Source organism: Canis lupus, chromosome X (assembly GCF_003254725.2).
Source record: "Canis lupus dingo isolate Sandy chromosome X, ASM325472v2, whole genome shotgun sequence".
In the NCBI taxonomy this organism is placed as follows: domain Eukaryota; kingdom Metazoa; phylum Chordata; class Mammalia; order Carnivora; family Canidae; genus Canis; species Canis lupus.
Genome location: NC_064281.1, coordinates 12,789,159 through 12,813,091, shown reverse-complemented (window position 1 = coordinate 12,813,091; position 23,933 = coordinate 12,789,159). Strand labels below are relative to the sequence as shown.

The window sequence follows — 23,933 nt, the reverse complement described above, 5'->3', positions numbered from 1 at the left end:
TCCAAAGCCTTTTCGTGGGGTTCTTACTTTTCAGACCAGTGGAGCTAACAGGCTTTATTTGTTAATTAGTCCAGGTCATCTCCTCATAAACCTGAAATAATTTATGCCTGGCTTAAAGGAATAAGCAGCTTGCTTGCTTTATCTCTCTTTCTCTCTTTATTTTTCTCCCTCCCTCCCTGTCCCTCCCTTTCTCTTTTCCCTTCCTTTCCTTTCCCTTCCCTTCCCTTCTCTCTTTCCTTTCCTTTCCTTTCCTTTCCTTTCCTTTCCTTTCCTTTCCTTTCCCTTTTCCCTTTTCCCTTTTCCCTTTTCCCTTTTCCCTTTTCCCTTTTCCCTTTTCTTTTCTTTTCTTTCTTTTTCTTTTTCTTTTTCTTTTTCTTTTTCTTTTTCTTTTTCTTTTTCTTTTTTTTTTCTTTTCTTTTTCTTTTCTTTTTCTTTTTCTTCTTCTTCTTCTTCTTCTTCTTCTTCTTTTTCTTTTTCTTTTTCTTTTTCTTTTCTGGCAGCCCCAGTGGCCCAGCGTTTTGGCGCTGCCTTCGGCCGAGGGCGTGATCCTGGAGACCTGGGATCGAGTCCCACATCGGGCTCCCTGCATGGAGTCTGCTTCTCCCTCTGCCTGTGTCTCTGCCTCTCTCTCTGTCTGTGTCTCTCATGAATAAATAAATAAAATCTTTTTTCTAAATAAATAAAATCTTAAAAAAGAAAAAGAAAAGAAGAATCCTTTCCTTAAAGGCAAAACAGACATTGCACATCTCCTAAATTTGCCGTTGCTTCGATTTCAACTTTGGATGAATCTTAAAATATTGTTATAGGTGATACTTTACTTGTGTGGGGAAGTAATTTAGGTGTATTCTAGTAATAATACTGAAGGTTTCTAACGACGACAATGTATTAGTAATGGGACCTTCCAAATTGGCTGAGAGGATGCAGTGCCACTATAGGCCATGTGAGGGCAGAAGTGGATAATGTTTAAAGTTTTTTGGGCAGCCCGGGTGGCTGGGCGGTTTAGGGCCGCCTTCAGTCCAGAGTGTGGACCCCGGGTACCTGGGATCGAGTCCTGCGTCGGGTTCCCTGCGTGGAGCCTGCTTCTCCCTCTGCCTGTGCCTGTGTCTATTTCTCTCTGTGTCTCTCATGAATGAATGGATAAAATCTTAAAAAAAAAAAAAAGGTTTTTGCTTCCTTTTTTCAGATTGCCTGTTGATTACCAGAGTACACCTGTGAAAAATCAGGTGTTCCTATATGGTTTAGTTTAAGTGCAGACCTTTTTTTTGCCTAAAATTTTCTCTCATTAGATTCTGGTACATTGCAGTTGGTGAGCACTTAAGCCCCTCACCCTGCCAATTTCCTGATTGCATGTGATATTTCGGATTTTCATCATTAAGTTTGTCATTCTTAATGGAAAGGTCATATATTTCCATATCTGTTCCATACCCAGGAAGCTTGAATTTTAATTATGTTTTATTATCTGACTTAAAATTAGTAAAGAATATTTTTTTTCTGTAGCAATGTAGTCTGAGATTTCTTAGTTTGATTCCATTGTAATTATGGTAACAGGTGCTAGAATGCTGTTACCTTGGCTTATACTGAATTTTGAGACCCTTCTGTCCTGGGATGAGTACTAAGCTAAAACCTGTTGGAGAGGGAAAATTTTACTGTTACTCTTCAAACTTCTTCTGGCAGGTCTAAGAATCAAACATGAAACATATTACCAGGAGAAAATCAAACAAAGGTTTAATTCCATATGCACAAAAAGTCCATATAAACCTGAGAGATTCCAAAGCAGTCAGCAAAATGAGGCTCAGTGATATCCGGAACCAAATAGAAGGGTTGAGGCCTAGAGGTTACTGAGGGGAGGAAGGCCATTTGCAGAGGACAGGTTTGTAAAACAAAGACTCCTGTGTTATGCAGCTAAGTTTCTTAGGTAAAGAGGAACCTCTGGGGATGCCTGGGTGGCTCAGCAGTTGAGCATCTGCTTTGGCTCAGGGTGTGATCCTGGAGTCTTGGGATTGAGTCCCACATCAGGCTCCCTGAATGGGGCCTGCTTCTCCCTCTGCCTGTGTCTCTGCCTCTCTCTCTGTGTCTCTCATGAATAAATAAATAAAATCTTTTAAAAAAAGAAGAAAAGGAGAACCTCTGGTGATAGCTCTCTTCCTGGCGCAGGGATTCCCCACTTTGCAATGTAAATGGAGACAGTTTAGGGGGAGAGGGAAAGAGCTTTTCCTGACTCTGCTGGGTTTTGATTGCTTTTAACTCAAAATAATCTTCATGGCAAAGTGGCATATTTCTGGGAGGCCTGTCCTGAACCTTCAACTCCAGTGCTGTGTACAGGGAGCTGGGCTTGTGCCAGAGATAGAGTACAGAGCAGAGGAGGCATGTTCCTACTCTCATGGGGCTTATAGCCTAATGGGGTAGAGAGGCAGGAAACAAGAACTCACAGGAAATAATGGCACCTGGTGCTGAGTCAGTAAGAAGGGCACAGACACAGTGCTGTGATAGGGAGTGGTGGGAGGGAGGCTGCCTTAGGTGGGTGGTCAAAGTCTGCTTTCTGAGGAAGACCTAGGTTTTTAGGCTGAAGGATAAAGAGATAGATATACGTAAAGAAGGAGGGTAGTGGTCCATCTAACCTACAAAGCCAGTGGGGCTGAAGTACAGGCAGTGTGTGTGTGTATGTGGGGGGGCTGTGGCAAGCAGGGGCATAAGATGAGATTACAAATATATGCAAGGGGGGCACCTGGGTGGCTCAGTCAGTTAAATGTCTGCCTTCAGTTTGGGTCATGATCCCGGGGTACTGGGATCGAGTTTCGCATCATTGGGGCTCCCTGCTTAGTGGGGAGTCAGCTTCTCCCTCCCCCTCTGCTCTGTCTCTGGCTTTCTATCTCAAATAGATAAATAAAATCTTTTTTTTTTTAAAGATTTTATTTATGAGAGAGAGAGAGAGAGAGAGAGGCAGAGACACAGGCAGAGGGAGAAGCAGGCTCCATGCAGGGAGCCCAATGTGGGACTCGATTTCAGGTCTCCAGGATCAGGTCCTGGGCCGAAGGTGGCGCTAAATCGCTGAGCCACCCGGACTGCCCCAATAAATAAAATCTTAAAAAAAAAAAAAAAAAAAAGGAACGTATGCAAGGGCCAGATCATGCAGGGTCTTTGATTGCCTGCTGAAGGGAATTTAGATTTTATTTTTAGTGAAGCAGTGAGCCACTTTGGGTATAAGCACAGGAAAGATATATTCTGACATTTTTTTTTAACATTCTGAGTTTTTATAAGGTCACTCTACTGGTGTGTGACAAATGATTTTATTGTAGAAATAGGAGAGGGTAGAAGCTAGGAGGCCATTTAGATGGGAGGGGAGGGTCAGCCAACTTTTTGTATAAATGGCCTGAGAACCTGAGATCAAGTGTTCACACTCTTTTGACTGAGCCAGCCAGGCGCTCCAAGTTTCACTCTTTATTATTGTTCTTTTTTTTCTCTTTTTAAAGATTTATTTGTTTATTCATGAGAGACACAGATTGAGAGGAGAGGCAGAGACATAGGCAGAGGGAGAAGCAGGCTCCTCGCAGGGAGCCCGATGCGGGACTCGATCCCGTATCTGGGGATCACGACCTGAGCCAAAGGCAGGCGCCCAACCGCTGAGCCACCCAGGTGTCCCTTTATTATTGTTCTTTAGCTCTGCCTGATTTTCCTCGCTAAATTCTGAGCTCTTTAGGAGCAGGTTGTCTTAAATTCTTCCCTGCACCTCATGTATAGTGTTGAGCATGCAGTAGATGCTCAAATGCTAGAGAATTAATTTTAAAATTCATGGGATAGTCTTTAAGTATTCAAATATGGTGAGGATGAGTAGGTTAAGGCAGATTTTATCCCAAAGTAAATGCTTACTTTAAAATGCCTTACTTGTTGGAAGCACATTGTAAATTAAGTTCACATTTATCAAAGGATTAAGCTGTCAGGAATATTATTGCGGCTTTTGGAACTACTTAATTCAACAAGCCAGCATGTTTTAATAGTAGTTAATTCTAGTCATACCTCCGTTGCAAAGAAACTGTTCAGACGTATGCAGGTGTGTGTGCGTGTGCGTGTGTGTGTGTGTTGTACGTGGAGAGGGAGAGAGAGAGTGAGAGGGCACTATTTCACACCAGGCAGAGCCAGGTGGCTCTGTTCTCATATAGTCATTGGAGTCACTGGATTTGAGTTCTGCCTTCCAAGTGGACCACTGGTAGAAACTAGCTGATCTCACTCCTCAGTGGCCTATATTCTGGAATCTTTTTGGCTGCTTAAGAATTCCTTTCTAAAAAAAAAAAAAAAAAAGAATTCCTTTCTATAAAAAAATTAAAAAAAAATAAAAATAAAAGAATTCCTTTCTATTAAAGTCTTCCTTTCTTTGTAAACATTTGTTTTTCAGTCTTGGTGAGAGGAAGGGTTGACAGCTTTATAATGATCCTCCATTTTTCTGGGTTGGGGGGATTTACTACCTGTAAAATCCAACTGAATCAGAGATAGCAGAATTGATTTACTTAACTTAGTCCATATCTCCACACAGCAGGCAGGGTGATCTTATAAACACAGGAATCAGGTCATTCTTAAAGCCCTCCTTTAAAAAAAAAGAAAAAAAGTTTTATTTATTTATTTTAGAGAGTAGGGAGAGGTAGAGGGAGAGGGAGAGAGAAAATCTCAGGCAGACGCCTCACTGATCCCTGAGCCTGACACAGGGCTTGATCCCACGACTCCAAGATCATGACCTGAGCCAAAACCAAAAGTCAGAGGCTTAACCACCTGAGCTCCCTAGGCACCACTGAAAGTCCTCCTTGACCCCGATTTCTTTTCCCTTCTTGATGCTTCTCCTGTTCTCTCACCTGCTTACCTGGCTCTGTCATCCTGCACCTTTTCTTCTTGGTTTCCCTCCTCGTCTCTTTCCTTTGCTTCCTGTCTCTCTTAAACGTACAATGCTTTTCCGTTTTATGTCAAACAGCTTAGCGAGATGTAATTTATCTATTACAAATCTCACCTGCCTAAAGTGTAAAATGCCATGATTTTTAGTATATTTATAAACATATGTTCTTGTGCTCTGTTTATTAGTGACGTTTCTATTAGTCTGTATGCTGTGGAAGATCACTTGTGTCTTTTTTTTTTTCTATTCCCAGTTGGGTGGCACCATTGGAGACATTGAAGGGATGCCGTTTGTGGAAGCATTCAGACAATTCCAGTTTAAAGCAAAAAGAGAAAATTTCTGTAATATCCATGTTAGCCTTGTCCCACAGGTGAGCTTTCCAGATAAGTATAGACAGCAACTTCTAGAAATCTTCCTGTGATATTCTGTTTGGTCCACACTTTATAAGGAGATAGAAGTTTATTGAAACACTATAAGGGAGCAGCGGACAGGACAGCAAAGGAGAAACTGCCTGTTTTTTCCACATTTTATTTATTTATCTTAAAAATATTTTATTTATTCATGAAAGACACAGAGAGAGAGGCAGAGACACAGGCAGAGGGAGAACCAGGCTCCCTGTGGGAACCCTGATGTGGGACTCAATCCCAAGACGCCAGGATCACGACCCTAGCTGAAGGCAGATGCTCAACCACTGAGCCACCCGGGCACCTCTTTTTTTCCACATTTTAGACTAGGGAGCCATTCATTATCCAGAAAAGCTAAATGTCCGGTATACTGACAGTGACCCATTTCTTTTCAGCCCAGTGCTACCGGAGAACAAAAAACCAAACCCACACAAAATAGTGTCCGTGCGCTGAGGGGGTTAGGCCTGTCTCCTGATCTGGTGAGTAAAGGAGAATGGGTAAATTTCTTGGAATAGGACCTCCATTTTTTGATCTATAACATCATCTAAGTCCTTTTTATCTCTCAATGATTCCTATGACACTGAGGTTTTTGTATCTGGGGCCAGGGAAGGCTTATTCCCATATCCTCAAGGGTAGCTTCACATATTTCTAAATTGGCCATCTGTTCTCCTCCAGGTCCTCGAATTGGCCACATTGACAGCTAGACAAGTGCAGTGTCCCGTCATTTTTACAGTCCCTGGGTCCTTTAGTGTGAGGTGGGACCTTGCAGATTTTCCTGACACCCAGTACAGTGGGCTGTCATTGCCCTTATTATAACAAGTAATCCAGTTATCACCAATGGTCTATATCAGAGGTTGGCAAGTAACAGCCTGGAGGCCTGCTGCCTATAAAGAAAGTCTTAATGGAATGTGGTACGGTCTGTTGCTTACATTCGTGCACAGCTGCCTTTGTCTTGCAATGATACAACTGAGTAGTTGGGACAGTAGCTTCTTGACTTGCAAAACCTAAAATGTTTGCTATCTGGCCCTTTAGAGAAAAAGTTTGCCAACCTTTGGTCTAGCTCTGTTCTTGTATCCAAAGAGACAACATTTGTGAACCTTCACTCTTGTTCACTAGAGATGCCTAGACATTTTGAGTGCTTACTGGTAGATGTGTATTGAGTTTGATTCTGCTTGCTTATATTAGCGCTCAGGTGTTTCTAATAGTCCAGTGGCATGCCCAGAATGAACAGGTACGTACTTGGTCAAATCTCTGGCTGTAAGAAGAAATTAATATAGAGAATGAACGGCGGCATGAACAGCCAGATTCCCTCTTGCTGACCTGTGCACAACTGACTTTGACAGATTGTCTGCCGAAGTTCAACGCCCATCGAAATGGCTGTGAAGGAAAAGATTTCCATGTTTTGTCACGTGAACCCTGAACAGGTTAGTGCTGCTCCTGAGCTCTGAGTGCCTTGCGGCAGGCACTTCTGCTGATGCTAATGTTTTGCATCTCTTAAATGATCGTATTACTTCTCACGGCATTTATGAAGGCTTTGGGAGATTCATATCCAGCCACGGCTCCCGTGCCCTGAAGGGAGCAATCTGAGACCCTTGATTCCTTAGGTAGATCATGTTTCTTGGCATAATCACTCCTTAAGTTACAGGTACAAAACTAGGTGGGCTTTTTAGCTTACAGTCAAACTTCTAGAGAGAGAGAACCGTGTGAAGCCTGCTTATCGTCTGTTTATCTTGTCTTTCCAGGACACTTACTGCTTTTGCTGCGATTTCTGCTTTGTACATGTTATAGCTTAACTTTCCCCAGGCTGCCGGTTCCATTGACATTCACACCATCACTTCTGATCACATCAGTGGCCTCAGTTCACTTCATTGCTATAGAAACTGTACTGTGATTTGGGCTCAAGACCTCTGTCCTGCAGGGCTTTCCACCTGGGGATCTGAAAGCTTTTTCTTTTTTCTTTCATTCTCTTATCTGTCTCTTGTTTGCAATAAGGTTTAGTTGTAAGGGATCAGAGCTGGCTGTAGTTTAAAAAGCGATATGAATGGTGCTCAGGAAAAGGGTGAGGTTTGGCAGAAACCTTTTTTTTTTTTCCAGATTAGCCCTGGGTTCTTTGAAGCCTAGAAACCATCTCCTTGGGTTTCTTTATCTATGGAGGAAGTTTAGTGCACAGGCTCCTGCCTCCTGCCTGAGGCTTCAGGGTCGGCACATGAGTCTGAACTCTTTTGAAAAATGTGATGATAGCAAGTTTAAAGGACTCTCCTGTATTTGTAATGTCATTAAGCCACTTTAGGTTTTTTTCCTGTTGTTTTTTGTGTCCTTCCTATTGGTAAATAGGACTTTGTGTCTGTATTATATAAATGTAACCTGGTTACTGAAATGGAAGGAGGATACAGTTTTCAGAGTTGGATTATTGAGAGCTCTGGGAAGGGAAGAATGCAAATTTCTGACCATCCAGAGCCTGTTTTCGATAGAACTAGAGATTCCAGAAAACATTCTCTCCCAGCAGTCCACAGGTTAGTTTATTAGTCATTTTTCAGCGTGTTGTTTTTTTCTAATGTGAATTAATGCTCCTGTTTCTTGGTTCCTGGTGAACCTGCATTTAAAGATCTTCTCTAGTTTCCTGAGGAAGGGATGGAGGGTCAGAGACATCTGTATGGATGTGGTCATTACCATGACATTTGAAAAAAATCTCTCTGGCTTGGAGGATAAATGAGTAAATAGTTCCACATTCCATGTCTTCCACTGTGGGAGTTTGGGCTGCCCAGAGATTTAGTTTTAATCTGTGGTTGGTCTGGAGCTCATATCAGTGACATCTTGGCACTTTGAATTGCTTTGGTGTATGCAGAGTGAGGCACAATAGTCCTAAGCATTAGGTTGGTAATGTTCAAACAGCTTAGGAACCCTTGGGTGGATTTGGCTATGGATTTGGGAAGATGGAACACAGAGTTAGCAGAACATTTCTTGGCATTGATTTAGAATGTGGCAGATCCTTAAATGCCTGCCAGTAGTCCCTTTGGATATACTTGAGAGGGTGGTGAAAGCTTGTTAGGGTGAATGTGAAAAACAACCATAACACCTGGCATTTAAAGGAGCTGTTCTCCTTTAACAGGTGTAATTAATTTGGGTTCAGTGTGTGTTTGAAAATATATCCAAATGAAGGGGACTTAGATGGTGATACCTTGGGCCGTGTGTCTTGGACATTGACACATAAAGCATCCATGTTTCAACACCAATTCTCTGACTCCAGCTGGGGTCCTGCAATTCAACTCTGACACTAACTACCTGGAATGAGCATCAAACTCCGCAAATTTGAGGGCCGAATTCTTTACAAGACTGCCCTCCGCATCAGGCACCAGCCACAAGTTTCCACTGTTCTAAGCCACCTACATTTCTGCCTGGCTAACTACAAATTTGGGGCTTCCAATAATCCCTTCGGGTTCGGTAATTCTCTAGAATGACTCATGGAACTCAAGAAAATGTTATACTTACTATTACCATTTTATTATAAGGAGTGCAAATGAACAGCCAGATAAAGAGATGCATAGGGCAAGACCTGGGAGGTCCCAAGCTCAGGAGCTTTTGTCCTCGTGGAGTCAGGCTGTGCCACCCTCCTGGTACATTTATAAATTTATCAACCAGAACACTCGCCTGAGTCTTGGTGTCCAGAGATTTTTTTTTATGGGGGTTTCACTATCTAGGCATGATTGAGTAAACCATTGGTCAAGTGACTGAACTCATTCTCCAACCCCCTTATTATCCTTGGAGGTCAGGTGCCTGAAAGTTCCAGTCTAACTTTGTTGGATTTTCTGGTGACCAGTTCCCATCCTGAAGCCACCTAGGGCCCACCGTTAGTCGCCTCATTAGCATAACAAAGATACCTCTGTCACTCAGGAATTTCCAGAGATTTTTGAAGCTTTGTGCCAGGAATTGAGAACAAAGACCAGATTCTCTCTATACATGTATGTATAGAGATATATCAAATAAGTCCTACCACAGCATTCATGTTTCTAGAGTTGGAATAATGAGTTCAAAGAGTTTTATAATTGGGTCAAACTAAGCTTGTGTTAATTCTGCCTCTTGTTTGGGTCACTGGGCTTTTGGTTTTCTTCAGTCAGTATAAATGAACTACCATTGTCTCTCGAGTTTTGATTCATTCTTGAACTCATTCTTGTGGCATATCTGAGGCATGTCATTTAAATATGGTGTTTTATCATCATTAATCAGGTCATATGTATCCATGATGTTTCATCCACATATCGAGTGCCAGTGCTTTTGGAGGAACAAGGCATTGTTAAATATTTTAAAGAGAGATTGGATCTGCCCATTGGTGATTCTGCGAGTAATTTGCTTTTCAAGTGGAGAAATATGGCTGACAGGTATGTGAAAGGAATTACTAATGTAGTCTTTAATAATTCTTGGGTTTGGAATAAGGATTGAGACATACCTTAAGTATACCTATGTCACATTCAACTTTCTGTATGTATATGTTTTGGTCTGAATTTATCTAAAGCTTTATTTTTTATTTTTTATTTTTTTAAAAAAATTTATTTATTCATGATAGAGAGAGAGAGAGAGGCAGAGACACAGGCAGAGGGAGAAGCAGGCTTCATGCCGGGAGCCCGATGGGGGACTCGATCCCTGGACTCCAGGACTCCAGGATCATGCCCTGGGCCAAAGGCAGGTGCTGAACCGCTGAGCCCCTAAAGGGGCTTTAGGATTCCCTAAAGCTGTAACACATTAGTGGAGTGTTTTGCCGTATTCTTTGAAGATTCTGTGGCTTTTGATTTTGTTCTACTTAAATGAAAGTGAATTGAAGGAATTTGGATTCTGGAATGATTTTTTAAAATTCTGGAAGTATTTTGATTGGTTTCTTTCTCAGTTTCTGAGTATTTTATTATTTAAAAAAATATTTATTTTTTTGAGAGAGAGAGATAGTGAGAGAGCTTTTGGGAGGGAGAAGCAGGCTCCTCACTGAGCAGGGAGCATGATGTGGAGCTCAATCCCAGGACTCCAAGATTATGACCTGAGCTGAAAGTAGACACTCAACTGACTGAGCCACCCAGGCACCCCGAGTTTCTGATATTTTAAACAGGTTTAAATGTCACAGGTTTTTGCCGTTTTTTTTTTAAGTTTATTATTATTATTATTATTTTTAGATTTTATTTATTCATTCATGAGAGACACAGAGAGAGAGAGAGAGGCAGAGACACAGGCAGAGGGAGAAGCAGGCTCCATGCAGGGAGCCCAATGTGGGACTCGATCCTGGGATCATGGGATCACGCCCAGAGCCGAAGGCAGATGCTCAACCACTGAGCCACCCAGGCGTCCCTTTAAGTTTATGTATTTTTTAGTAGTGTCTACACCCAATGTGGGGCTTGAACTCACGACCCTGAGATCAAGAGCTGCATGCTCTTCTGACTAAGCCAGCCACGTGCCCTTGTAGTTAGTACTTGTTTTTTAAGATTTGGCTAACATTTCCTAAAGGAAATTCCCTTGAATGAAAGGTTTAGGCTCTGACATTATTGCTTCATCCTGCAGTTATTAACTGTCAGCATTGTTATTAAAACCTCAGACAGGTTTTAGCTTTAAGACCATGATATTAATTTTAGCAAGGTTTGTCTTATTTGAAGTCATGTGGAAATTAAATTCTTGTCACCTATTTTCTCTTACTAAATGTAGACAAAGGCATAACTCCATAAAGTCCCAACTGCCTGGCTTTTTGTGCAGCTTAGGTACGGGCAGCAGTTACAAACATGGGCTCCGGTGTTGCTAAAGAATAGATCTCATCACAAGTTCTCATCATAAGAAAAAAAAATTAGATGTTAATGGATGGATGTTAATTAGACTTAATTGTGGTGATCATTTCATAATACATACAAATATTGAATCATTATGTCATATACCTGAAACTGATAATATTTTATGTCACGTGTATCTCAATAAAAAAAAAAAGTAAGCTCTGGCATCAGACACGCTGGACTGAGATCTCAGCTTCGCCTCTCACTAGCTGTGTGAGTTTGGGTGGATTACCCAACCTCTCTGGACCTGTTCTCCCATCCATATATAACAGGGGATACATTGTGATAATTATGAGAGAAAACATGAGACCTTAATCTCCATGGGGCGCTGAATATTGGTTACTGAAGATGGTAAAAATAATTAAAATGGTTTGATGGTGACAAAATCACTGACCTTGGTAGACGATCAATAGACTGAAGTGCTCTTGCCCTGTCACTTCAAGATTTAGAAAGTGTTTAAGAATTTTCTATGGCAAGTAATATCAGGAGCAAAGTGCAGTTTCTGAATTTAGGTAGTGTCCTGCATGATGTTATAGTTAAGTTCCTGCCCTCCAGAATGCTTAAGGAATCAGTTGCTTTGGAGGAATTTTCTGAGTAGCTTGGGGCTGATCTAGAAATTTTGATATTTCATTCCTTTGATTGGAAGTAGCTCTAAATTATACTCTATGCTTCTGTGCTTCTTAAAGCCAGTGTTTGGTTTTCATGTTCGTTTCTTTGGCTGCTGTAACAAATGACCACAAACTGGGTGGCATCAAATAGCAGAAATGTATTCTCTCCCAGTTGTGGAGGTCGGAAGTTCAAAATGAAGGCATCAGCAGGATTGGTTTCTTCCGGAGGCTATGAGGGAGAAACCGGTCCAGCTTCTGGAACTGCTGGCAATCCTTGGTGTCCTGTTTCTGCCTCTGTCATTGCATGGCCTTCTCTATGTCTCTCCTCTTCTCTCTCTCTCTCTCTCTTTTTTCCCCTCCTCTTCTTTTCTTGTATAAGGATGCTTGTCTTTGGACATAGGGCTCAACCTAATCCAAGATGATCTCATCTCGAGATCCTTAATTGTGTCCACAAAGACCCTTCTTCCAAATATCGTTACATCCACAGATTCTGGGGGACATATGTTTTGGGGGGTTGCTATTCAGCTCACTGCAGTCTTCAAGCAAAAGGAAATTGAGCATCGGTCCTTCATGATGATATTGATTTATTGGTAATGACAGTATGTACTGTGCTCTCACTACAGCCTGTAGAGAGATACAGGAAGGCAGAGGTCAAAGGGCTGCCTTGTTCGTGGAGGTCCAGTGCTGTTCAGAAGCCAGGGGTCCCTGGTGGAATTGGATGGCAGAGCTCACCTGGGACCCCAGGCCAAAGTGGGGACAGCTCAACTCACTGGGGACCTGCCTATGGGGTGGGCCTGCGAAGCAGCAAAGCGGCTGGCCCCTCACACCCAGCTGATGGCCAGGTGGAGAGCATGTGAGAGCTTGGCTGGTGTGGACAGGGCCCGGTGAGCCTAGCCTGTAGGCCCGAGAGGGAAAGAGAGCGTGCAGGGACCTGTTTCCCTGGGACATGTGGGCCAATAGACTCACCTGTTTCACCTGGCTGCCAAGTGACTCCTCCTCCCCTGATAGACCAGACTAGGTGAGTAGGAGGGAGTGATGGTGAGGACCCCAGTCCTGCTTCCTTCCCGGGAGCAGAACTGACATTCCTCCTTCAGTGGAGGAGTGAGAATAGGGGTTAAGAACTCAGCCCAGCTGGTGTGCTCAGATGTGGTTGTGACCGCCAGTTCTCCAGGGTCAAACCTGGCACGGGGAGTGCTTCCCTCTGACAATGTATCAGAATCTTGCCTTGATACCAACTTGCTTTGTCATCTGTGTCTTTTATGTAGAGATGGGGTGAAGCATGGGCAGCCACACAATCTCCAGAGCAACATAAAATTCAGTAACAAGCTAAAGGTTTAGCAGCCTTCTCTGAGGGGCTTCAGTCACCTTCCTAGAAAGTCACCTTTACTGTCACTTTTAACTTCTTAGCTTCTTATGCATTCTTCTCCTTCCAGCCTATTTGCAATTATATTTGTCTGGCACATTTTGCAGATGTTGGTATGAAAGAGATTCCTGCTCACAGTAAGGTGTTTGGGGGATGGTTTGCTTCCAGGCCCTAAAACATCTTCAGCCCCAAAATGATGTTTCTACATAGTTAGTACCAGACCAGACCATTTTTGTGTTCGTTATACAGAATTTCTAGCCAAAGCAACAGTAAACATGGTGTCTTAAGTGGTAAACTGTGATTGAGCATCTTATTCAGATTGGAATTTTCTCGTAAAAATGATCTAAATGTCTCTGAGTGACATTCTTTGGGCATGCCATGAATAACCTGCCTTTGTGGGCCAGCTGGGACTGTAACCATGTTTAATGTAGACAGTTTGAATGCATTTTCTTATATAATGTCACCTTACAAACTTAATATTGAAATGTTTCCTGTTGACATTCAGAATGAATTTTCTTATACAATGTCACCTTATCAACGAATTTAAGGACAGCTCATGTTTATGAGATAAGGAGAGTTTTTTATTTTTAATGCTTTTAACTGTTTCTTTGATACACTTTACTTGGATTTATATCCATGCCTGCTTAGTAAGCCAACGTTGAGGTTGCTTATGAGTTTGCAATCTATTGACACACAGATTTTCATTCACTGGGGGTGGGGTGGGTATTTGAGTCAAGCACATCAAGTTCGAGGCTCATCTGCTCTTAAGGTTTTAAAAAGTGCCTTGGGATAAGAACAATGGCTGTCATTATATTTGTGATGTTATATTACATGCATATAACCTTTAAGCATGCCTTTCATCTCAGGTACGAAAGGTTGCAGAAAATGTGCTCCATAGCCTTGGTTGGCAAATACACCAAGCTCAGCGACTGCTATGCCTCCGTGTTCAAAGCCCTGGAACATTCAGCCTTGGCCATCAACCACAAGTTGAATCTGATGGTGAGCCCCGGCTGGTCTTCCTCATATTTCAGTTATTCACTGTGATATCTCATGTTTCAGAGACAGGTTGTGTTGAAGGAGCCCGAGACTGCTGCCAGGATTGATGTCACCAGGAGGACTTATAGTACTTAGTATACAGCAGGATTTGTGGCTAAGATTTAGTACAGTGAAAGGTTACAGAGCAAAGTCAGCAAAGGAAAAAGGTGTATGGGATGAAGTCTGGAGGACTTCATATATATACTTTGAGTATATTCTTTGTCTTTGTTAGATATAGAAATAGTACATGCTCAACGTGGGAAATTGAAACAAAGCATCATGTAAAATACAGAAAGCGGAAGATACCTCCTCCCTGAAATCCTATTTCTCTGTTGCACCTGTCCTTCCCAGTTTGATACATATCTTTCTAGACACATATGTTATATTTAATGATATTCTATACAGGTATACCATGATTTAAGGAAGCCTTATTATATTTTTAAAAAATATTTTATTTATTTATTCATGAGAGATGCAGAGAGAGAGGCAGAGACATAGGCAGAGAGAAGCAGGCTTCCTGCAGAGAGCCCATTGTGGGACTCGATCCCAGGACCCCGGGATCATGCCCTGAGCCAAAGGCAGATGCTCAACTGCTGAGCCACCCAGGCGTCCAGTCCAGCAAGCCTTATTATCTTGATTTAAATGGTGAAATTTTTTTTTTTTTTTTTTTTTTTTTTTAATGGTGAAATTTTTATGTAATGAGCAAAAAGATACTCATGTATATGTCTAAGAAATTTACTAACTTCCGACTTAGGACCTATCTGACTTTTCTCTCACCTTTCTAGCCTCCTCCTACTGTAATCACTTTTTTTTTTTAAATTTTTATTTATTTATGATAGTCACACAGGGAGAGAGAGAGAGAGAGGCAGAGACACAGGCAGAGGGAGAAGCAGGCTCCATGCACCGGGAGCCCGACGTGGGATTCGATCCCAGGTCTCCAGGATCGCGCCCTGGGCCAAAGGCAGGCGCCAAACCGCTGCGCCACCCAGGGATCCCAGTAATCACTTTTTAAAAAAAGATTTGCTTCATTTTATTTATTTATTTATTTATTTATTTATTTATTTATTTATTTATTTATTTATTTATTTTTGAGAGATAGAGAGTATGGGGGAAGAGGTAGAGGGAAAGAAAGAGAATCTCCAGCAGACTCCCTGTTGAGCATGGAGCTGGACATGGGGCTTGATCTCATGACCACGAGATCATATCTGAGCTGAAATCAAGAGCCCAGCACTTAACCTACTGAGCCACCCAGGCGCCCCTGTAATTACTTTTTATTTGTGGCTTTCCAAGGAACACTTCACTTCTTGCTCTTCCCACTCTTTCACGGCCCCCACCCCTTGTAGAAAAAAGAAAACAGCAATAGTAAATTATTAGATTACAAATTTTATAAAGCCTTTAAAATTTTTTATGTTATATATTCAGATAGTAATTTTTAAAAAAGATTTTATTTATTCATGAGAGACAAAGAGAGAGAGAGAGGCAGAGACATAGGCAGAGAGAGAGGCAGGCTCCATGCAGGGAGCCCAATGTGGGACTCAATCCCAGGTCTCCAGGACCACGCCCTGGGCTGAAGGCAGGTGCTAAACTACTGAGCCACCCAGGGATCCCTCAGATAGTAATTTTTACAAAATAAATACTAAAATAATATAGGTCTATGGAGACTGTTACCTACATAGGAGTCATTGTACATGATTTTTCAGTAGACAGAATTTGTTGACGTTGGCTTCCACAAAGTACTATTTGAATCATGGTCTTGTCATATTCTTTTTAGACCGCTTTTTTTCTGTGTTTACCTCGCCTGGCTAAGTGGAGCAGCTTCCTGACCGGTTTGCCCTCTTCCCTCCATTTGTACATCATAGTGCCGTGATCCTTCTAAAATTAAAATCCCTCTTTGTTCTCTCTGTTCCTTTTTTAAAAAATTTTTAAAAGATTTTATTTATTTATTCATGAGTGGCACAGAGAGAAAGAGAGAGAGAGAGAGAGAGAGAGAGAGGCAGAGACACAGGCAGAGGGAGAAGCAGGCTCCATGCAGGGAGCCCCTTGTGGGACTCGATCCCGGGTCTCCAGGATCACACCCCAGACTGTAGGTGGCGCTAAACCGCTGCGCCACCGGGGCTGCCCATTTAAAAAAAAATTTTTTTAAAGACTTTATCCATTTATTCATGAGAGACGCAGAGAGAGAGGCAGAGACACAGGCAGAGGGAGGAGCAGGCTCCATGAAGGGAGCCTGATGTGGGACTCGATCCTGCGACCCTGGGATCATGACCCGAGCTAAAGGCAGATGCTCAACCGCTGAGCTACCCAGACATCCCTGTTCTCTCTGTTCCTAAAGACTTTCCAATGGCTTCAAATGTAAACTCTCTGTGGGTGGAGTCTGTTTTGAGGGCTCCAGAGTGACCACCGCTTTGTCTCTTCCCTCTGAGGTTTCATGCAAGCTGTTCCTTTGCCTCCCCTCCCCGCTGTGACTCTGACACAGCTCCCCCTCCAGCCTCCCAACTTGCACGCACATGCTCATCCTCGAGGGCTGAGCTTCTCGGACATGGCCTCCCTAAAGACCTTCCCCGATGGTGCTCCTTCCCATCTTTCCTGCAGTGTCTAGATCTAGCTTACGTGTGGCTCCTACTTATTTCCACAGCATTCTCTTTGCCCATCATAGCCACTATCACTCTATGGTGTGAGTGCCTGTTTATTTGGGTCTGTAGTCTTCCTGGAAAATTATAAGAACCCCAAGACAGAGATTGTGGTTTCCTATCCTAAGTGACCGGTGCAATGTTTGCATAATAAGTAGTCACTGAATAGTTGGGGCATAGTGTTAGATGCCTCGAGTATTTTTGAGTATCTACTTTTCTTGAATGTTCCTTTAATCTACTGGATTTTTTTTTTAGTATATAGACTCCATTGATCTGGAGCAGACCACCGAAACTGAGGACCCTGTGAAATTCCATGAAGCTTGGCAGAAGCTCTGCAAAGCTGAGTGAGTGCTGAGGACTGTCCATACCAGTTATGAGAATACCACTGTGCTTTTTCTGTAACAATTTGATTTACCCCAATTCCTAATTTATGTGTGTGTTTTGAAAGGTTGGTTGTCTGTTGTACTCTTGGTCATTAAGGGGGATCACACTGTAGCCTCACCTCACTTTCTTTGAAATGTGCCACATTCATGTTCGTGGAATGTGCATTGGAAATGGGTTTTATTTCAGGGGAGGATGGAGATCCTGTATTGGGGAGAAAGTGTGTTGATTCTGAAATATGCAGAAATAGATCTTACATATGCAAAATTAAAATACAAGGACGACAACTCTTCTCTCTTGGTTATATTTTCTTTTTTACATCATTTGATTCTAGGTTTTATTTTATAAGTAATCGACAGAACTTTTGGGAGCAACACTGTACTGTGAGGGTAGCATGACCCTCCCTGTTAGCTCTTGAATTTTTGTCTTGTCCAATGAGTGTTTGCCAGGTCTTTTGAGTGTCTCCTAGCCAAGAGACTTTCATGTGTTGCTATTTAATTAGCAATTGAAATCTTAGGCTGATTTTACCAGTTTAACTCTTTCTGATTATGCAAGAGGTCTTAACATCTTTCTAATAGTGTTTTTAAAAGAACCTTAATCTTTTTTTATTCAGATAATTCTCTCAGTGGCATTTTTAAAAAAGATTTTATTTATTTATTCATGAGAAACACACAGAGAGAGGCAGGGACACAGGCAGAGGGAGAAGCAGGCTCCCTGTGGGGAGCCCGATGTGGGACTCGATCCCAGGACCCTGGATCACGACCTGAGCTAAAGGCAGACGCTCAACTGCTGAGCCACCCCAGCATCCTTCTCAGTGGTATTTTTAATTCACTTAGTTTCTCAGTCACTATGCTCACATACCACAGAGACCTATCAAAAAATATATTTATCAAAGTCAGTTGTGAAAAATTATTGCCTCTTCTTCATGACATTGGGAGGAGTTCAGGATGTAAAATCACGTGATCGATTCTGAAACTAGACCTCAAGCATATTCTCTAGCAGTGATGCCAAGCATTGGACTCGGGATCAGTAAGCATGAGGGGCTGAAAATGAGAGTTTTAAAAGCAAAAACAATGTCAAATTCACCCTTGTCTTGTGTTGATTGCAGTGGCGTTCTTGTGCCAGGAGGCTTCGGAATCCGAGGAACATTGGGGAAACTCCAGGCCATTTCTTGGGCCCGGGCAAAGAAGATACCTTTCCTGGGTAAAACTCATGTTTATGCATCCTAACTATGAGTTTATTAGACTGTTGATATCTAGTAGGGGTAACATTTCTTAGGGTTTCCTAACATGAAGGGTGTGAAGTTGGATTTGAATATTTAGGTGCCAAATAGTCTGCCATAGGGGGTCAGCAAACTATGTTCTTCAGGCCATCCTGGTTCATGGCCTGTTTTTGTAAATAAGATTTTATTGGAGTAAAGCACATCAATGTGTTTACATACCGTCTGCGGCTGCTTTTATAGTGCAATGGCAGAGTTTGAGACTAGCAGGCTGGAAAGCCTAAAATCTTTACTGTCTGGCCCTATATAGCGAAGGTTGTTGACCTGGGAGAACTTACCACTGTTCTGGTTGGGTAGCAAGAGGCTGGGAGAAGTCACTGTGTACACCTGCCCTTGCCTTCCCCTGTTTTCACTCAGATCCATCTTTTCACCACTTTGAGCTAGAAAAGACCATCCTGTGTCACAGAAGAGCTCTGCTAAAATTTGGTAGAGCCAGGTCTTTTTAATGCCTTTGTTCATATTTTATTGATTGATTGATTGAGTTAAAGATTTTATTTATTTATTTATTTATTCATGAGAGAGAGAGAGGCAGAGACAAAGGCAGAGGGAGAAGCAGGCTCCCTGTGGGGATCCTGATGCAGGACTCAATTCCAAGACCCCGAGATCATGACCCAAGCCAGAGGCAGACACTTAACCACCGAGCCACCCAGGTGCCCCAATGTGTTTGTTCAAATTGCAAAGCATGGGTTGTGGATGAGTGAAACCACATGAGAGGGCCCCTCAATGGGATAAAGGCAACTCTGCAGGTGGGGATTGGGGCAGGGGCAGGGGTGTGGGAAGGGGTATGGGAAGGGAAGTGGGGAGAGGCTGTGTTTTGCCCTCTGCGTGGCTGTACTGGTGGGCTTATGAGTGAGGGGACTGGCTTCCGTGCCTTTTACAGTATCTGCACACTATATTCATTTTCCCCACTGCCTCCTGTCCTTTGAATGGCTTCCTTCATGGTCTCCACCTGGGATCCATTTTCAAAAGAGAAGCCAGGAGTAGTTCGATGCCTTGCTCCCTTGCTTTGTTGTAGCCCTCATCTGGCCACTATCTTCTTCTGAGGTCATCTTGTTTGGTTTTTGTCTAAACGCGCTTAGTGTTCTTCAGATAGTTTCCACCGTATAGAATGGTTTGCAGCTCTTCAGCTTTCTCTTTTAACACCACATCCCTTTCTGCCTTAGCCATATGGAACTTTCAGAAGTGTCTCCCCGCACCCCTGCAAAGCACTCAGCTCTTTCACGCTCACCAACTTTTGCTCTAGTGTGCCAAGGATATGGTTGCTCTTCTCTGAGGAGTTCCTCGTATAGCTTAGATATGTCTATAAAAGCATCTGGAATGCTCCTTGGCCTTTGTTTCGCGGAGAGAATCGGTGGATGTGGAGGTGCGGGGAGGGCCCATCCCTGTGGCAGTGGGCTTGGGGCTATGCAGGTGTTTGCTTTCTGGTTCAGTTCCATCCTGCCCCTCCCTTCTATGCTGTCCACGGTGCTCAGGCCTGCATGGAGAGGCCCGCCCCCCACCCCCACACCGCTGCTGCCCCCCAGCAGCCTGGCACACACTTCTGGCTCTTTAGATCCCAGTCTGCTGGCCAGCCTGAGGTTGCCCTCTGAGGAGAGGGCATGTGAAGTCCACCTCTTGAGTCGGGATGTTATTAGATAGTCTTGGAAGGCACCAGATGCTCTGGGATAGCCCCACAACCCACACATACACTGCAATTTTGGACCTTGCTCTGTCTTCTCTTGCCCTTTCCTGCCCTCAAATTCCTTCTTCCTCAAGTCCCGAGAATGGGGGAGAGTCGAATCCCCTCACCTGCCTCTGCCACAGAGGTTCGGAGTGCGGAGAGTCCAGCTGTTAACCCGGCAGGCAATCTTGCCCTCTCGGAGTGTTACGAAGTAATACAAAGTATGTTCATTTGCTTTATATATATGTTTTTTCCAATAGGAGTTTGCCTCGGGATGCAACTGGCAGTGATAGAGTTTGCAAGAAACTGCCTTAACTTGAAAGGTAGGCCTGCTGTTTGCTAATACCCTTTTATTAAACAAATTCTCATTACTTCAAATATTTTTCAGCAATACTGGTAAATGATTGACCTCATTTCTTAATCTTCAGATGCTGATTCCACGGAATTTGAGCCAAATGCCCGTGTTCCTGTGGTAAGTGGTTTGTTTACCTGTCTGGGCTGGGTCATTGTCATTTTGTTTCTGGCTCTGTCCTTACAACATCAGGACATTTGGGGCGCCTGGATGGCTCAGTGATTGAGCATCTGCCTTTGGCTCAGGTCGTTATCCTTGGGTCCTGGGATCGAGTCCTGCATCGGGCTCCCCACAGGGAGCCTGCTTCTCCCTCTGCCTGTGTCTCTGCCTGTCTCTGTGTGTCTCTCATGAATAAATAGATAAAATCTTTCAACAAAAACCCCATCGGGACATTTTGAATTAGATATGATTTTATTATTATTATTCCTACTGCTACTTTTACTTTTATGTCAAACTGCTGTGCTCTCAATAGTCCCTCTTGTCAGCTGTGCCTTGAAGAAACACACAGTCCAGGTCTGATCTCTCTTTGTAGCAGTTTTCAAGCATAGTGTTTAGGAAAGGATGAAATCCACTGTGACAACAATTTATAACAGCTAATACAAATAAACGGGCTGTCCTGTCTCTAGACTCATCCCGTGTCCACCTGTTCTCCAACAGTGGCAGTCATCTGCCTTTCTAAAATGAAGGTGATGACCTTCCTTGCACTGCTCCTCATCTTCCACTTATTTTTTTTCCTATAAAATATTCAGTACAAGGTTCTTGGCTGGGACTGAAGGCCACTGTGCTCTGTCACCTGTGGCTTTGCTACATCAGTCCCCCATATCCATGGGGAATACGTGCCAAGACTCTCAGTATATGCCTGAAACTGTGGATGGTACCCAGCCCAATATATACTCTATATAATTCAAGTGGAGGTGTCCCCATCCCTCCCACGCTTGGGGTCTATGTTTGGACAATCTGAATGATGTTTTTAGATGTATCCTGAGATTTCCTATACCTGAGATGTCCCACCTTCCTGCAACCTTCCTTTCCATGGAATTTCAATGAAACCAGTGAAGAATTTAATTAAAAAAGTATACCAAACCTGATGATTAACAACTTCCTTGGAAGCTTATCCTGACCTCCGTTCTTTCCTTGCCTCTACCTTCTGTGCTTCATAACTACCCACTCTGTCAGAGTGCCTGCCTCACCATTGTGATCGCTTTTTTAAAAGTTTATTTATTATTTATTTTACTAATTTCTACACTCAACGTGGGACTAGAACTCACGACCCTGATCAAGAGTTGCATGCTCTTCCTACTGAGCCAGCTAGGCACCCTGTGGTCACCTTTTCTTTTTTTTAAAGATTTTATTTATTTATTTGAGAGAGAGAGAGCTGGTAAGCATGTGAGCAGGGGGAGGGGCACAGGGAGAGGGAGAAGCAGGCTCCCCATTGAGCAGGGAGCCCTACAAGGGGCTCGATCCCAGGACTTTGGGATCATGACCTGAGCCGAAGGCAGATGCTTAACAGACTCAGCCACCCAGGCTCTCCCCTTGATCGCTTTTTAAAACAGTTTTATTGAGATATAATTTATATACCATAAAATTTAGCCAATCGAAATGCATAATTCAATGGCTTTTAGTATATTCACAGATCTGTGAGACTGTAATCCCAATCAATTTGAGACCATTCTCCTTACCTCAAAAGGAACCTCACACCCCTTAGCTGACACTGCCAACGTACTCTCACCCATAGCCCTAGGCAACCATTAATCTGTTTTGTGTCTCTATAGATTTGCCTATTCTGGACATTTCGCATAAATGGCCTCATACAATATGTGGCCTTTCCTGACTGACTTCTTTCACTTACTATAATGTTGTCAAGGTCTGTGTATGTTATAGCATCTATCAGTACTTTGTTTCTTCTTATTGCTGAATAATATTCCATTATATTATAACAGATTTTATTAATCTGTTCATCCATTGATGGACATTTAGGTTCTTTCCACTTTTTGACTGTTATGAATAATGCTGCTATGGCCATTGGTATATAAGTTGTGATGTGGACATGTTTTCATTTCATTTGGGTATATACACCTAGGAGTGGAATTGTAGGCCATATGGTGACTGTTTAAGCTTTTGAGGAACTGTCCCACTGTTTTCTTTTTTTTTTTCTTTCTTTTTTTTTTTTTTTGTCCCACTGTTTTCTACAACTTATATTCCCACTAGGGTTCCTAGGGTTCCAGTTTCTTTTTTTTTTTTTTGTCCCACTGTTTTCAACAACTTATATTCCCACTAGGGTTCCAGTTTCTTCGTATCCTCAACACTTGTTATTGTCTGTCTTTTTTTTTTAAGATTTCCTTTTTAAGGAATCTATACCCAACGTGGGACTCAAACTCACAACCCTGGAATCAAGAGTTACGTGCTCTACTGACTGAGCTACCCAGATGCCCCATTGTTCTCTGTCTTTTTGATTATAGCCATCCCCATGGGTGTGAAGTTGTATTTCTTTGTGGCTTTTTTTTTTTTTAAGATTTTATTTATTTATTCATGAGCAACACAGAGAGAGAAGCAGAGACATAGGCAGAGGGAGAAGCAGGCTCCATGCAGGGAGCCCAATGTGGGACTCAATCCCAGGACCGGGACCTTGGGATCACACCCTGAGCCAAAGGCAGATGCTCAACCGCTGAGCCAGCCAGGTGTCCCTCCTTGTGGCTTTGATTTGCATTTCCCTGATAGCTGAGGATATTGAGCATCTTTTCATGTGCTTATTGGCCACTTGTATATCATCTTTGGAGAAATGTCTATTCAGGTCCTTTGCCTGTTTTTAAGTTGGGTTATTTGTCTTTGTATTATTAGGTTGTAAGAGTTCCTTACGTATTCTAAATACAAGTTCCTTATTAGATATATAATTTGCACTATTGACATTTTGGGGCTGGATTATTCTTTGTGGTGGGGCACTATCCTGTGTACTTACTTTAGAATATTCAGGAGCATCCTTGCCCTCGACCCACTAGATGTCAGTAGTACACTCCTCCCAACCCCTAATTGTGACACTAAAAATTTCTCCCAAACATCCCCTGGGGGCACAAGCAAAAAAGCCCTCACTGAGAACCCCTGATTTTTAGAAATCCATTTTTGTTCCACTCTCCTCTGTCCTATTCCCTCCCTTCCTTTATAGTAGTCATTAATTTTATTTTTCATAGGTTATCTTTCTTTTTTAGATAGGTTACCATTTTAAAAATCTAAGTAAAATATCTACTTGTAACCCCCCTCTCCTCCTAGATAAATGGTAGCATGCTCTGCACATTTTTTTCTGTCTTGCTTTTTTTACTTAACATTATATGCTGGAGATCACTCCATGGAAGGATATAGAGATATTCTTCACTCCTTTTTATAGCTTGCAATTCGGACCATAATGAACCATAACTTCCCAGCCAGATGGTACTTCTAAGCCCTATGTTCAGAAGACCTGATACTAGTGAAGAGTTCCTTATGAGGCTTTATTATAAACATATTTCCTGACTAATGGCTGAAATGGCTGTGCAGGCAAATCATGGCTTTTCTT

At 42.6% G+C, this 23,933-nt stretch overlaps 1 protein-coding gene across 10 annotated transcripts in view; it reads left to right on the top strand.

Moving 5' to 3' along the window:
- The window catches only part of CTPS2 (CTP synthase 2), a 108,946-nt gene that overhangs the window by 24,305 nt on the left and 60,708 nt on the right, over positions 1 to 23,933 (top strand). For 9 of the 10 annotated variants that reach the window (XR_007409285.1, XM_049107158.1, XM_025437301.2 and 6 more), the window contains 9 exons: positions 5,130 to 5,246; positions 5,676 to 5,759; positions 6,624 to 6,704; positions 9,505 to 9,656; positions 13,916 to 14,048; positions 16,970 to 17,058; positions 18,204 to 18,298; positions 20,295 to 20,357; positions 20,463 to 20,506. Coding sequence is in view for 9 of the 10 variants with exons in the window: in XM_049107158.1 (XP_048963115.1) it covers positions 5,130 to 5,246; positions 5,676 to 5,759; positions 6,624 to 6,704; positions 9,505 to 9,656; positions 13,916 to 14,048; positions 16,970 to 17,058; positions 18,204 to 18,298; positions 20,295 to 20,357; positions 20,463 to 20,506 (858 nt within the window). In the remaining variant the exon portion in view is untranslated. The remainder of the gene's footprint in view (positions 1 to 5,129; positions 5,247 to 5,675; positions 5,760 to 6,623; positions 6,705 to 9,504; positions 9,657 to 13,915; positions 14,049 to 16,969; positions 17,059 to 18,203; positions 18,299 to 20,294; positions 20,358 to 20,462; positions 20,507 to 23,933) is intronic. The other variant, XM_049107159.1, reaches the window with a different exon arrangement.